A 17243-nucleotide genomic window follows, 5' to 3' on the forward strand; every position below is an offset into this window, starting at 1 on the left:
AATTTGTATTGACGGTTGCTGATGAAATTTTCTACAATTTTAGTCTTCGCTGTGCTTTTGTCTCGCTATTAAATATGGTAATGTGAGGTCTTAAATGACTTGAAATAAGGCATGAATAATACGTCCATGAAGAACGCTTTCTAACCACATCTCTCATACTTGCATCATGGCTTTACTCAGGCTCACATACATTCAAATTTCATTAAGCATGTGTCACTTCTGTAGGACATAGCTGATCATGGAACTCATAATTATATAGAATTGTCCTGAAACCCTCTAAACTTGATGTAGGCCTGACATCATACATGGCATCACTGTATAGTCAACTGACGTTATAGACCAAGGGTACTTTATAAAGAAGAGATGTGATTTAGATAAAACTCTCAACATGCAGGACATTATCACGATCCTTACATTAAATTGTTTCGCATTTCAGCCTTCTGTGAGGCAGAAAGACTTACAATACCACTACGCTGTCTATGTATATCGTTTTTAAGTGCTGAACCAGTTGATCGATCTTCACGAAACTTGGAACGACTGTTGTTCCATATGAGGTCATTCCAACTACGTATAATTAATTCCCTTAACCTTTACTAACAACATGGCAGACGCCCGAAACTGTTAGCTGTGAGGGCAGCAGGCCTTAAAATGATGTATGGCAATATATCCTGGATAAATATGCAGCCTTTGTCAGGGTAATTTTTGTAAAAAGCATAATAGCAATATGGAGGTCGTGCGAACATTTTACTTAGCTATCGATTTGATGGCGATAATTAATGAACTATTGAAGTTAGACAAGACAAATATGAGGTTTGATCATAAACCTACCTACATATTACATGTGAACTATCTATCGTAATTAAATAAGAAATATGGTGACCGTGTGATATTTGAAGCTGTATTCGAAAACTGTAAAGAGGATAGAATCCGTACATAGGCAGAAAATTCTTCAGAAAAAAAAAGTAACAGTATTGACATAAGCATATCAGTAGGACATAGGCAGCAGGTTCACTTGATTTATGATTACCGCTCAGAACTCCATATTATACCATTATACACAACGTCCAAGAAGTCCCATTTTCTTAACCAGGAGCCGGGATAGCTCAGGCAGTACAGCGACGGGCTATGAGTTGGATGACTGGGGTTCGATTTCCGGCTGAATCAAGAAATTTTCTTCTGCTCCACAGCGTTAAGATCGGCTCAACGTTCGCCCCAGCCTCCTATCAAACGGGCACCGGGGGCTCCTTCCTTGGAGAAAAGCTGACAAGTCACCTCTATGTACTATAGTTCCGACGTCAAAAACAGTGAAGCTTTACCTTCATTCTTCCATATGTCTTCATGGCGTGGTGCTTAATTAATTAAGCACAGAGACAACTTTACCTTAACATTTATATTAGGCCCTCTAATGGTCAGCGTTACTAGCTACAGATCCAGAGGTCCGGGTTCGGTTCCCGGCTCTTATCAGATTTTTTCCGAGAAGTAGTGGGTCTCGAACTAGGTTCACTCAGCCTCGTGATGATAATTGAGGCGCTACTTCAAGGAAATAGCGGCTCCGTCTAGAAAACCGAAATTAACGGCCGTGGGGATTCGTTGCGCTGACCACGCGACGCCCTCTAACCGCAAAAGTTGGCACTAAACTTCGCCGACAAGCGGCGGTCGCTCGGTCGGCATAATTCGCTTGCGGACTAAAATCACGGAGTGTTTTTGTATTATGTCATGACTCCCGAAGGCCGGAGTGAAGTCAGAATTCTGGGCAACTGCCCGCTAAACACATTCCAGTTCTCAGGGAACTTTATCACTGCGTGTATCTGAAGTTATATTAGCAATTCTTGTAGAATGTAAAAGATACACATGGCTGTTATGCAAACATTTTTGCTTACTGTAGTCGGTATAGCGACCACCTACGAGCTGGACGACCAAGAGGTCAGGATCCGAGTCCCGGTAGGGTTAAGAATTTTCTCTTCTCCAATTCGTCCAGACCGGCTCTGGGGTCCACCGAATATCCTATCCAATGTCTACCAGGGGCTCTTTCCCCGGGGTAAAGTGGCCGGGGTGTGAAGCTGACCACTCCCCAACTAGTGCCGAGGTGAAGAAGATGTGGATCTATCCACCCACTCTCCATACGCCTTTATGATGCAGTGCTAAATTAGTTAAGCATATGGACAACTTTACCATTACCTCTCAAGCCAGCAGCATACCGAAACTAAGCCAGTAACCACAAGAGGCTGGGTAAGACGTATCAAGCAGAATTAAATTAGCGTGGAGATGGCATCATCATATCTCCTGCAGTGGAAATGATGTTACTTGGCCTGGTTACACGGTGTACCCGGAAGGTGTACCGTTATAAGCTCCACAGAGGGGGGTCTCCACCTCAGCCTACAGGGTGATTCACTCTGAGGAGGTACTGAATGAATAATTATAAATCAAGAAATAGTTTACCGATTAAAACGAAACTTGGCAACACCGACCCGATGAATGAGTGCCCGGTTCGTGCCACTTCCTTCATGGATCGTCACGTTGCGCTTGTGTCCCCAGGTAGAGGGGGGGGGGGATAAGAAATGTAATAATTCAATTATATCCTAATCTACCAATTCGATAAGTTTCGTCTTTATCGGTAAATTACTGCGTGATTTATGATTATTAATTCGGGGCCTCCTATGAATGAATCACTCTGTATAAGAGTGCACAAAGTTAGGATGCTAAACGAAATGAATTACAAGACGTAGTCATATTTTTTTCCCATCTACCAAATTCTGTATTTTAATGAGGGGCACGCGGTAGCACAGTTGGTTGAGGCACTATGGTGCAAGCCGGAAGGTCGCGGGTTTGATTCTCGATGAAATAATTGGATTTTTCAATTTACCTAATCCTTTAAGCCGCACTATATCCCTGGGTTCGACTCAGCCTCTAACAGAAATTAGTCCCTTCCATTTTCCTGCGGTTAAAGGGTGGCCGGCACGTAAGGCTGGCAACATCACCGCCATCTGTGAGGCGATTATCTAGAAAATGTGGAAGACTCGATGTCTCACAACCCTATGGGCCTTCAGGGTCTGTTACCTTTCAACTTTAACATTTACTGAACTAAATTCCTTGATCGCGCTGTATGTATGCATGTACGGAAGAAAATGGCTTGAAGGAGACGATGAACTTGGCCCAGAATCTGATAAGCTATTCACTGTCAGACGTCTGCTGACCCACAAAACAACCTGCTTCTGCCACTCATCTACTGCCTTCATTCATATTAAGGATCCATTTCCTAGTAACAGCAGAAAAGAAAGTATCCTAGCGTACAGCTTGCAGACTGTTGCATCTGTTTCTACTGCAATGTGTTGGCTGTGAAAGTCTGGGTAAGATGGATCATATTCCGATCTGCTTCCTAGAACAGGTTGCCAAGCGACTGCATTCACAAGGTTTGCTGCTCATAATAACTTTGTACATCCTGTAGTGTACGGCATTCTGAACGCACCTTGGTACACAAGCACCCACAGGATCCACGAAGATCTATAAATGCACGCAGTGCTCAGCGAAAAAAAGAAAGTAGAATACCCAATACTTAAGAAAATTATAAATCCACACTAATGCACTAACAGTGAACCCACTAGTAAATAGCGAAACTACACATAGACTGAAAAGATACACCAGCCTAACCGTACCAGACAGGCCTGAGTAAAACCCCAGTACAAGAATTAAAATGATACCTAAGCAATGCAATTTTGCGTTTTTATTATTGGAATTTCATTGACACCCAACCAAGCGAACTCCAATCAGTGACATGGGATTTATTTTTGCTTATATGAAAATCGTTTTACATAATCAGCATATACACGTATATAGCCTTCTCATCTTCCATATTTTATGTACATTATGTATTTAATACCTCTATTATTTATGTATCGGCTAATATTAATTAACAATTATTTTTTTGACATAAAAAAGGACGCGCCTGGAGACATTGCGCAGACATACAGATGAACCCAGTACAATTTTGTACAATATTTACGTATAACTCATCTAATGGTCACTTAATTGACCGAAATGGTAATTGAAATCACACTATCTCTGTAATTCAATAAAAATGTAAGATATTTAAAAGGGATCCAATTTTGCAATTCAATAATAAGAGTAAAAAAAAATAAATTTAGAGCTATCCCTGTAGCGTAGTTGATTGAGGCACTATGCCACAAGCCGGAAAGTCGTGGGTTCGATTCTCGATATCATTTCATTTTTCATTTCACCCAATCCTTCCAGCCGCACTATGGCCCTGGGGTCGACTCACCTAATATAAACGAGGACCAGGGATATTCCTGGGGAGCAAGGGGCGGCCGGCCGAAAAACTAACAACCTCACCGACAGCAATGAACTGATTGTCTAGAAAATGTGGAATCCTCGACGTCTCACAACCCTATGGGCCTCCAGGACCTGTTAAATGGGTATACAGGATGTATCAAAACTCAACGGCAAAATTTCAGGAACGGACTCCTCATAGAGAGAGAGGAAAAAAGTATATGACAACATGGGTCCGGAAATGCATAATTACAGAGCTATCCGAGCGTGTAATTTACGGAGTGCACGCCGACACGTCCTGTTTGCCGGAATAAAATGCGAGACGCCGGTTACAATTGTTACACAAATAATAATGTTGCGAATCGACTTGATGTGGGCCTGAATATGTCTAGGACGCGCAGATGATATCCTGTCCTCTCCAGTTAAGTAGCTGTAGCCATATCCGAAAGACGTGTATGACGTCTGTTATCTGAGGTTGTTAAGTGTTGTTTGCAGTCTGCTGTGAAGTGATACGTCATGTACACAAACGAAGAACTCGCGAGCATGCATTACATGTATGGTTTGGAGGATGTTAATGCGCTTGTATCAGGAACGCTACCCAATAGCCATCACGCTCTCTTGACTTAAACCCCCTGGACTTTTACCTGTGGGGACGCTTAAAGTCTGTCGTGTATTCGACTGCTGTTGCTGATGTACCAACTCTCCATGCGCGCGTTGTGGCAGCCTGTCACACAGTACGCACTACACCGGGCATTTTTGATCGTGTGAGGCACTCAATGCGAGGACGAGCGGAGGCCTCTATTCAGGCAGGAGGAAGTCACTTTGAACATTTCCTCTGATACGTGACCAGAGTGTTCCAGCTGGCGTTACAGACGTATTCAGTGTAACAGTGCAACAGTGTTGGGAGTGTCGGATTGCACTAACGTTACTAGAAGGTCGGAAAAACTCTGTAATTATGCATTTCCGGAACCATGTTGTCATACACTTTTATCTTCTCTCTATATGAGTCGGATCCTGGAGTTTTGCAGTTGAGTTGTGATCCACTCTGTATATGATTACTACCGTTCATTAAAGGGTTAATGACAAGGGAATTGTGTGTTCTCTCCGCCAAAGTGAGTTCGTACATGCTTTCAGTTTAAAGGGTTCCCTTAGCGCGGCCACATAAACGTGAAAGAATAAAGTTTGGGAAAAATGGAAGATGAGCACGGCTTTCTTACACACAATCGTGAAAGGCGCAATGCCGTGAGAACAAAAGGATGTTTACGGAAATTGTGAAACTGTGACAACAGATGACAGTTGAAAATTAAAGTCCCTGTGTAACAGGAGCCATTCATAACATTAACAATATGAATATTCACTCAGTGCAACGGAGGCTGGCATGTTATGATAGTGAAAACTGAAAGCACAATTGTGAACACAGAAAAGCGGCAACTGGAATTTGTCCTTAAAATAGAAAGTTGCACATTCCAATGTGTCTATATTTGCTTTCTTTACAAAGCCAAGATAAAGACAACGAATAACTTCATTACATTATCTTGGATAATTCCGAAGATCTGATTGTTCACTTTCTTACAAACGCATGAAATATTTAAGGTTCATATTTATGTATATTCTACATGTTTCCTCGATTTGATGCTCAGAAAGAAATAAGAGACATACACATCATCTATACCTTGGCTGATCGAAAATATTTATTAATACTGCCACGTAGTGTAGAGTGACCATAAATGGTGTTTTGGATAATTGGATTTATTGACGACTTACACGACGTAACTAAAAATAACAATAACACTATCGCTATTTCCAACCATTACAAACTCACGCTAATTCTTTTCCAGCTCCCAGTGTCTTCACTTGTCCGGTCACAGCTTCTAACGGTGTCTAGTCCTCTGCTTCCGCGCTCAAGTCCTCTCTGAACGGAGGCTCCAGTCCAGTAAATTGCTGCTGGTCCTAGCCAGCACAATCATTATTAGCTTCGGGCCCCGAAGGGACTCATGACCATCTGCTGTTCTTTCCAGACTTTATGTGTTTTGGAATGTGGTCTTATTTAAGAAGAGAGGAGGGACCTGCCTACTACTAGTCACTTCCCTTCAGCTGGGGAGTGAATCTGCTGGCTGTCACTCTCGCTTACTCGCTCACTCCTGCCTGAACTATTCTTGGTTCAGCTGTTCCCCTTTTGACCCCTTTGTAGGGCTCGAGTTCAGAACACCGTTCCCAGCAGTACATCTTTGCAGTGGCTCTCAACTTTTGTGGGACCGCGGCCCGGTAAATTCTTCTCTGTTCTGTAAGACGAGGGCCCGGCTGTTGAGAAACACTGCTCTACTGCTGCACTCGCATCCTTTGTCGTGAATAAAATTTTGGACTCCCGTCTCATAATCGTTCTCAAGTAAAATTTATTGAAGATAACTTAATAATTGAAATCCGGACTAAAAATGAAAGTACAGTTTTGCAACTTTCTTAAGTGCCTTTCAAGGTTTGTCGTTCTATCGGCATATTTCATGGATTGCATGTGACAAAAATGCAAACTTTCAAACATGAATAGTTTAACAGAGGAGAGAGAAAACGAGGAAATTTTCTCTTATACTTTCTGTCATTTTAGTCAGTATTCTTTTTTATTGTTAGTGTGGTGGGACTAAGTCCCTTGTACTGCGGCCACTTCTGCCTTATTGTAAAGGCCTCAGATGATAGGTGAGGGTGATTATGGAGCAACTGGTGGAATGAAGATTGGCAGGGGAAACCGAAGTACTCGGAGAAAGCCTACCCAAGCGCGACTTTGTCAACCACAAATCCCACTTGACCAGACCTGGGATCAAACCCGGGCCGCGATGGGAAACCAGCGACTAATCGCTTGAGCTATGGTGCGGCTTTTTACTCAGTATAATAATGGATATATAGTCCTTATGCCTTGACGAACTCTGTGCAATTATAACCTAAAAATATTGAAAATTTGAGACAGAAAAATTACGAACTAAAGCGACGATACTGATCAGACTGAAACACTTTGCCTGGTTTTTGAATGAACTGATGTACGCACAGTGATATAGATGTACAACTGCATCTACTAGGTCTGGTACCATATAAAGGTTTAACACCACTGATACAAGCCACACATCTGAATGCAATCGGGAAACATGTACATTAACATTCCCCTTCATGACGACTTAGCTCCCTGATGCCATGAATGCGCTCAACTTTACCTCTGCTCCCTCACATATCTGGAGGTACGCGGTCCGTATGCTACAAGCAGGAAGGTAGCGGTTTCGATTCCCGATGAGGTCACTGGATTTTTCAATTGACCTAATACTTCCAGCCGCACTATGGCCCTGGGGTCGACTCAGCCTTTAACAGAAACGAGTGAAAAAATCTTCCTGGGGTAAGGGGCGGTCAGAATGCAAGAATGAAAACTTCGCCGCCATCTATGAGCAGATTGTCTGAAAATGTGCGAGCCTCGACGTCTCACAAATCTCTGTCCCCCCAAGGCCTGTTATAGGGATTCGCTTAGCGGGGGGTTGAGTACAACTGGGTCCACTCGGCACGGCGGCCACTGATTGGCCTATTGTAGCCTGCCCCGGGTGATTATGATGATGGAGACTTTGGTGGAATGAGGATTGGCAGGGGAAACCGAAGTACTCGAAGAAAACCCGCCCCAGCGCCACTTTGTCCACCACACTTTGTCCACCACAAATCCCACTTGACCAAACCTCGGGATCAAATCCGGGCCTCCGCATTGAGAAACCAGCGAATAACCGCTTGAGCTATGGCGCGGCGTCTGTTATGGGGATAGTTTTACATTTTTTGCCCTCATAGGTCTACGGGACGTGATGCAGGGATGCCTGCCTTTATAGTTTACCGACCTCATTCTCTATTCCAAATCGCATTTTGAAGGTTTCCGCGCAAAAGTGTGTTGTTCTATTCCTTGTCTCCGCAACGCGGCCATGTATCAAGCCCAAGGTAGACTTGGAGACTATATTATCGTAACTGTATTTACTGGTATAAATCATAAGGTCAATCTAACTGTTTGTGTTTCTGCAGAATGAAGAACCAACAGCTGATTGGATGGACATTTGTCGCTCTGCTTTGTACTAGTTACGTGGCACCGGTTTGGTGCTACCCGGGTCTCACTCCCATACCAGAAGTACGCAAATTCGCTGAAAAACCCAACGCTCTGAAAAAGGTTGCTATTGACAACGATCTAGACGACGTTTCCACCAATCAGATATCGGTAAGTGCCTTATTATTGACCATAATAAACCCAAGATCGGTTATTCGTAATGACTAATGTGAGTTTAAAATATCATCTCTCTGAGTATACAGTATGTCCAAAGAGGAAAGTTCAATATTCTGGGAGGTCATAGTATCGGTCACTAAGCAAAAAAGTGTATATGTACATGTGTCCTATTCCGAACCGTATCCGAGATAGAGCTATTTCACTGTACAGTTCCAAAATTGTTGATAAGAAAGAGATATTACATACTGTTTCTAATACCGGTATTTATTGTTCAAGTGACAAAGTTGGTATAATTTGCGGAGTACAATACATTTTCGAAAATTCCACCGTCAACATCAATGCACTTTGCAGCTCGTGTGAGGACATGGCGTGTTGCTCGTCTGCGCAGTGTACAGTGTACTGTACAGTGAAATAACTCTATTTCGGAAACAGCTTCGAATATGACATATTGTAACGTGTTGGATTACTGAAGACGCCGTAGAGATTGTTAATTGGTTTATTCAACAACCTACAAGTAACGGCTACAATTACTTATCACACAGTTGCGGGGTTTCACACTTTATAACCCTAATCGCATTAATCTGTTTACACTGTTGCGGGGTTTCACGATTTATAACCCTATGCGCAAATCAGTTCACTCTGCCTTCAGTAGTCGAATTCTTCATATCCCACTTCTGACACCAAATTTTCACGTTATACACCCAACACGCGACAATATGTACATATTCACATTTTTGCTTAGAATGACCGATACTATGAAAGCCCAGAATACGGATCATTCGTCCTTTAGACACCCTGTATAACAAAGTAACAGTGGTGAAATAAATGTCCTGAAATTATGCAATTTTGGATCACCACAGCAACGAATTGTCAAGGATTAACCGGCCTCATGAATGTAAGTTTATGTAATTATTCGTGAACGAGAGAGCATCTATTTGATTCAGCGTATCGTGTCTATTCTGTGAATACTGACAACATCTTTATGTGAACATTTGACGTGTAGTATACTATATAAAGGATACGATTTAAGATTGACTATTCGTGAGTGTACTTCTTGGGAGATGGCAGTAACATATAGAACTGGAAAGAAAAGAATACGGCAGAAATCCAGAGAAGTTAACAGCACGAAAGCTTATACGACAATCTCCCGCTGAATTATCAACTGGTGTTACACAAATTGCTTAAAAACAGATGGAGAATGCGGTGTAATCGGTTTATGATTTTGCAGATGACATTTTCGGAATTCACTTTCAGTTGATGTATGCTTCTTATATAAATTTTATATATATATTTCCTTCACAATCTCTCCAACCGCCCGAAAGCCAGATGATGTTTGAACCGGGAAACGAGCAATTTCCCCGATTGTATTGAGATGTATAATGCAAGCAGCTTTTCCATTGTGGTGCCGTTTTAATTAGATTACCTTGTAGAGTTTCTTTTGTAGGGCACAGCTCACTGCAAAAATGTAGTTTATCTAGATAGTACTAGGCCGCCCCATAGCTCAAGCGGTTAGTCGCTGGCTTCCCACCGCGGCGGCCCGCGTTCGATCCCGGGTCTGGTCAAGTGGGATTTGTGGTGGACAAAGTGGAGCTGGGGCAGGTTTTCTCCGAGTACTTCGGTTTCCCCTGCCAATCTTCATTCCACCAATTGCTCCACATTCACCCTCACCTATCATCTGGGGCTGGTACAATAGGCCAGAATTGGCTGCAGTACAAGGGACGTAGTCCCACCCCACTAGAAATAAAAAAAATACATAGTACTAAATACGGCACTCATGGAGACGTAAAACGTTTTTTGGATATTTAACGAAACCACAAGAATGATAATTTACTTTTGTGGGTAATAAGCACAATATTGTAATTCTGTTGGAACTCACTCCTCCCCTACTCTTGTTTATGAAAATCATCACGTTTTGAAATAGTCACCGATTCTGATCAGTTACTGAGTTTTAATGGGATGATGTGTTGTGATGCCATAGATAATGACTAATTCAAGTAGGAATTAACTGTTGAAAGCCAGTATCGAATATCGCTGAAGAAAAGTAGATAAGCCTAACCCATTGAGACGTCCCTTATATTGACATGAAGCACTATATCATTTAACCCTTTAAAGACTGAATTTCCTCTAAGTAATATATAAAAACTCAGTTCGTACCTCACAGAAAACACATTACGTCTCCGTTACAAAGCCCAACCGGTTAATGCTGTTTAGGGAAACAGTCGCTGTTTATTGTAAGAACAATAAGAAATATTAAACACGTTCTATTGGCAGAATGCAGAGATTCAGTGTGTTACAGCAGGTGTGACATACAGTAATTATTGGGCTTTAAAAGGTTGTATGTAATGACGCGAATAAGAAATAAATTTAAATTGACTTGCTGTATGATTTGTCAGCAATAAATATTAAGTACACTGAAGTATGTAAAGTCGCATCGCATTTGGAAATCATTCCCTCCAAATTGGAATAGGCGTTTCAGTCTTTACATTTTTAAATTTACATTATATTTTCCATATAACTGATATTGTTTGATAAATATATTTGAGGCAAGAAAAGATAATATCTGAAGAAATCTGTATTTTGTGATGTAACGTCGTGTGGAATGTTGACAGTCAACGGACGTTGTGTTAGCCTCCACCTTCGAGGTAGAAGAATAAGCCAAGCCTGGTTGCTACTTCTTTATTCTTAAATCCTGAAGACGAAGGTGACATATTCCTCCGAAACGTCTGTTGATTTGCCAAGGACTATACGCCTTTATACTCCAGCAAATAGAAATATTTATGACGACGCCTGCTCAGGTCCTACAGTAGTATTTATAGATAATTAGAATGACGAAGCGAAGGAGGATGAGATTGGCTGGGCATGTAGCACGAATGGGGGAAAAGAGGAATGCATATAAGATATTTGTGGGAAAGCCAAATGGGAAGAGACCACTGGGAAGACAAAGGTGTATGTGGGTGAACAATATTAAAATGGATCTTAGAGAGATAGGACGGGATGGTATGGATTGGATTGATCTGGCTCAGGATAGGGACCAGTGGAGTGCCCTTTTGAACACGGTAACGAACCTTCGGGTTCCATAAAATGCTGGGAAATTCTTGAGTAGCTGCAGAATTGGCGGCTCTTCAAGAAGGGCTCAGCTCCATGAGTACTTTTTTATTGCTAGTGGGGTGGGACTAAGTCCCTTGTACTGCGGCTACTTCTGGCCTGTTGTACCAACCCCAGATGATAGGTGAGGGTGATTGTGGAGCAATTGGTGGAATGAAGATTGGCAGGGGAAACCGAAGTACTCGGAGAAAACCTGCCCCAGCTCCACTTTGTCCACCACAAATCCCTCCTGACCAGACCCGGGATGGAACCCGAGCCGCCGCGGTGGAAAGCCAGCGACTAACCGCTTGGGCTATGGCGTGGCCTTGCTCCATGTGTAAGTAAGATCTAAAACTGACATAGCGTTGTTGGGGTTTTAAGACCAGCAATTTATGAAGGTGTCTTGATTCTGTTCAGTCGCAGGAAGGTTTCTCGTGGAGTAACATGCTGGGGATGGTGATGCAACTCCTCTTCCACCCGCAGCAAGGACCAAGCAAGTCGGACGGCCTCGACACGGACCATGTAAGTAGTAGCAGGCGACCTGCTGCTCCAACCAAGCTGTTAGCCTATCAGCTGTCGGCCGGCTCACCACAGTCAGAATGTTACCTCCAACCCTTAGCAGCAATTCCCACTCTGTTACATCTGAAGTCACATCTTCTGTTTGAATAATTCCGCCTATATTGGAACCCTTCCCTGATCTGTACAAATTACTGGCCCATTGGAGGCTGTCCTGCCTTCAGAATCAGCTTAATCGAGAAATTAATGTCTTTTCTATTATACAACACATGTCCTCAAGAGTTATGCCACTGGTTCCTATCCTGAGCCAATCTGAACAAGTCCACACTCCTCACAACTTATTACTATCAAGATGATCCTTCCATAGAGGTAAAGTTGTCCCTGTGCTTAACTGATTCAGCACTAAGCCATGAAGGCGTATGGTGGAGTGAATATATGGACCCAAGTTTACTTGGCCTCGGCACTAGTTGGAGGTGAGCGATCAGCTTCACGCCTCGGCAGATTTACCTCCGGGGAAAGAGTCCCAGATACCCATTGAATAGGAGACTGGGTGGGGCCCAGCGCCGGTCTGGAAGACGTGAAGAAAATTCTTGACTCCACCGGGACTCGAAATTCGACCCCTCGGTCCTGCAGGTCGTAGCCAGTCGCTATACCAACTGCGCTATCCCGGTTCCTCGTATCGTCCATACATTTCTATATCTCCCAAGCTGTTTGTTTCGTTTCGACTTTCAGACCAAAATTTCTTATGAATACTTAACCTCTCACACATGCTACATGACCCGTCCTTAAAAGACGGTGATTAATTTGAAACGAACGGTAGGAGCACTGGTTCTAATATAAATAAGGACAAAACACTGTACATACTGTGGCGCCTTTCTTCTAGTAAATATTCGTCAAGCGCTACAAAAACGGGAAATTACTGTCACGAATTAGGGTGGTGGTTGCGTGGTTTATAAGACGGGTTTTGGATTAGATGATGGGATATATTGGCACCTTATACAGTCACAACACTCGGGACTAGAGGTAATACAGCGCTATCGCTGATCTACACACTTTGCAGTTCACCGTTACACACGCACTAGGGTTCTCAGTCTTCCCTAGTCGTCCCCTGGCAACGGATTTATAACGGTTTCACTGGTACTTCAAATCACACATGAAGTCTCCTTTGCATCGTCTAATTCCTTTCTTGTCCTTATTGTGTAGCTTCCAGTTCCGAAGAATCGACTCGACTCCATTCAATTCCAAGTTCATATCCCGGCAGGCTGGCGTCTCGAAGCTCGACCTTTCACTTCCAACTCTTCTTCTTCTTCTTCTTCTTCTTCTTCTTCTCAAGTTACCTTGTTTTACTCTTCATAACCCCTCGGCACGGGCCCCACGAAAAACACCCCGTTTTGTTGAGGAGGCGTGTTTACTGGTCCGTTACCTAGCAATGGATGTCCTATGATTGTCCGGATTATGCGATATGCGGATTAACTGTAACCGGATTAGCGAGGCTTTACTCTATAAATAATCTGCTATTAACTTCAGTAACTTTGCAGATAGTAATAAGTTTACGTGAGTATAAGGAGAACGCGGTAGAATAGTCAGTTGGACGCATTATTCTGCAAGCCGGAAGGTCGCAGTTTCGATTCCCGATTAGGTCTCTTTTTTCTTGGCACTACAGCCCCAGTGGGCCTAGGCCTAATTCCATGAACTTCTCCGTTCACTTTGGTTTTTCTAGATCTTACACATTCGGTAGGACTCCTTGGGCGGGTGATACACAAACACAGAAAAACGCACACACGCAAACTAAACATCCATGCCCTGAGTTGGATTCTAACCCACGATCCCGGCTTCCAAGCGAGCGAAGACAGTACATGCCTTAGACCGCTCGGCTACCGCGACCGGCGGATTAGGTCATTGGATTGGTTCAATTTACGTGATCCTTCCAGCCGCACTACGGCTCAGGGGTAGACTTAGCCTGTAAAAAATGAGTACCAGGAATCTTCCTGGGGGTAAAGAGCGGCCGGCGCGTAAGACTGACAACCTCACCGCCGTCTGTAAGCCGAAATTCTACAGAAAATGTTAGAGCCTCGACGTCTCACAACCCTATGGGCCTCCACGGCCAGTTACAGGGATATCTTTACCTTTTATGTGATTATAGACAAAATGAAAGACGTGATGTGTTTCAGAGCGTGGTTCCGTCTCCTTGGGCCAACTTCCTCACGGTAGGACTAAAGATTCTGACCGCCATCTTGGGAGGTGGCACTGGAGGAGGTGACGGTATCGATAAAGTAGACAACGGATCTCCAATGCAGGTGAGTTATAAGACACGCCTTTAGATGCTCACGATTCCAGTTAATGCGGGCGCGTTGTAAAGAGGGAAGTTACGCTATCAAAGGGACAGCTCATTAATTATTCAGTTCTGATGGGTTCTGATGAAAGTGTAGTATTAGTATTATACTAACATTATTGATTTCTGCATTTTATCCATTGTCCGAGACTGTAAACCAGAGTACAGTGTCAGCGCCTGTGTCCCCACCTGAGGACGGCAGCAGTTCTAGGTCCCGAAACATTTCGACTATCGGGTGACGGATAACATCTAGAAAGCTACCAATACTTACTTCGATTGTGTTTATTTTACGTGAATGAAACCAGACAGGGTGATTAACAAATGAGGTTACATGTTTCTATATGAAAATGCATTGTCTCTATTTAAGTTGTAATTCGTAAATGGCTTTTATGAATTTCATTACACAACACTGCTTCTCTCTTACTCAGACCCTACCACAATAAGCAGAGATACAATTGAGACAGTTGATATTTTGTAGCGAAACTGAAGCTGCGAGTAAAGTTTTTAATCCAGAAGTAAGTAACAACAGGAACGTCAAAATACGAGACAAGGAACTAACAAGAAACGACTTATCCCCTAAGTCGGATAAGGTTTGATGCTCGGAAGATTCATACTGTGGCCTTCTGAAATGTGATACCGTGTAGTCTGGTAGGCGAACACTAACTTTTCAGAGGAGCACACTACCTCCACTTTCAAGATCAAGTCATGGTGTCATAACTCAGATGACGTCACTCCTCTTATTTCGTACACTTGCTTACTTTCTTCGGAATCGGTATAGCGACGCGCTAATGGCTGGAAAACGAGAGGTTGGAATTCGAATCGCATTACACTCAAGAATTTTGCCATCTCCACGTCGTCCATACTGGTTCTGGGGCCTACCCAGCCTCCCATCAAACAGGTAACCCGGAGTAAAGCCGCCGGGGCGTGACGCTAATCACTCACCAACTAGTGCCGAGGTCGAGAAACATGGATCTATACATCCACTCCCCCATATGCCTTCATGGCGTGGTGCTTAATTAGTTAAGCACAGGGACAATTTTACCTTTTTTTTTCCCTTGGCACTACAGCCCCAGTGGGCCTAGGCCTACCTCCATGAACTTCTCCATTCACTTCGGTTTTTCTAGATCTTACATATTCGGTAGGACTCCTTGGGCGGGTGATCAGCTCGTCGCAAGGTCTCTACCTGTACACGAACACAGAAAAACGCACACATACAAACTAGACATTCATGCCCTGAGTGGGATACGAACCCATAATCCCGGCTTACGAGAGAGCGAAGACACTAAATGCCTTAAACCGCTCGGCTACCGTGACCGGTAACTTTACCTTTAAGTACCTGATTTATAGGTTACTTAATGATGCTTTCAGCGCAGAGTAACAGATTCGGACGGTATGATGACTGATGAAATGGAAAGTATCTGAAAGGAAGCGAATGTAAACTAAACGAAATGCAATCCTGGAATTTGACTGTGGGGGGGGGGGACCGAGGAAAACCTCACTCAGGAAAGCTGGTAGTCCGGCCGAGAATCGAATCGAGCAACTTCCGAATACAACTGCAGGCCAATATGTGTGTCATAAACACGTAAACGTACACTGTACAGCTACGCGAACAGCTTCTTGTCCGCTTCGAAGCAAAACAGGGGATATTAATAAATATTTTTATTCTTTGTTTCGCATCCTGTTTTATATGGTGTATTAAAGGAACATTCGAGAGCCGTCAACAAAACTGCTTACAAATCCGACATTAAAATAGTTACTATTCTGGTCATTTCTAATCCTAATAAACACTAATGCGCTGTCTCTTGAATCTGAGCCTGAACATTTCGTATCGTTTACAATTTTTATGGACAAAACACATCGGCCTGTAAACGTAAGGTTGAAGTTATCTCTGTAGCAGGCCGTCGAGGCTCCTACATTTTCTAGAAAATCTGCTCACAGATGGCGGTGAGGTTGTCATCCTTATGCGCCAAGCTCTCCCTGTAACAGGCCTTGGAGGCCGATAAGGTTGTGAGACGTCGAGGCTCCCATATTTTCTAGAAAATCGGCTCACAGTTGGCGGTGAGGTTGTCAGTCTCATAAGCCGGTCGCCCTTTACCCGCAGCAGGATTAGTGGTACTTATTTCTGTTAATGGCTGAGTCGACGCCAAGGCCATAATGCAGCTGGAAGAATTAGGTCAAATAAAAAATCCAATGACCTTATCGGGAATCGAAACCGCGACCATCCGGCTTGTAGCATAGTGCATCAACCAACTATTATTTTTAAAACTGTAAAACTTTAACGGTAATATTTTTACGGGGAACCGTGATATAGGACTTGACAGTTTAATAAGTAAAGTGCTTTATTGCAGGACTGGAAAACCTGGGTTTCATTTCCTTAAAAATCACAAATGTTTCTTATTGCCGCCGATTTCAGACCGGTTCTGAATTCACCCAGTCTCATACCCAAATACCGGACATCTTTCTTAAGGTTCGGCCACAGAGAGCGCTACGCTATGGTCGCTAAGTACGCTACGTACGCTGTGTACACTCTGCGACGCAGCTAACATAGGGAACATAGCGTACGTAGCGTACGGAAGTCTGTGTGGCCAGTCACATTGGCAATAAAGGCAGATATTTTTCTGTCCGTATAGCGAACATAGCGTACGTAGCGCTCTGTGTGGCCGAACCTTTAGAGGCTTAGATTGCAGGTGTGTGAATCTGACCACTAGTGTCGAAGTTAATAATGCGTGGAGCTTGAACGCCGGTCTCCCATACGTCTCCACGACATGATGACTGATCGCAGAAACAAGTTTATCTTTC

At 43.3% G+C, this 17243-nt stretch overlaps 1 protein-coding gene across 1 annotated transcript in view; it reads left to right on the forward strand.

The window, feature by feature from the left end:
- The window catches only part of LOC111871723, a 52789-nt gene that overhangs the window by 20726 nt on the left and 14820 nt on the right, over positions 1-17243 (forward strand). Inside the window, exons 2-4 of the mRNA XM_023865016.2 lie at positions 8317-8506; positions 12014-12118; positions 14284-14409. Of these exons, the coding sequence (XP_023720784.1) occupies positions 8318-8506; positions 12014-12118; positions 14284-14409 (420 nt within the window). The 5' untranslated portion in view covers position 8317. The remainder of the gene's footprint in view (positions 1-8316; positions 8507-12013; positions 12119-14283; positions 14410-17243) is intronic.

This window comes from Cryptotermes secundus, unplaced genomic scaffold (assembly GCF_002891405.2).
Source record: "Cryptotermes secundus unplaced genomic scaffold, Csec_1.0 scaffold514, whole genome shotgun sequence".
NCBI lineage: Eukaryota > Metazoa > Arthropoda > Insecta > Blattodea > Kalotermitidae > Cryptotermes > Cryptotermes secundus.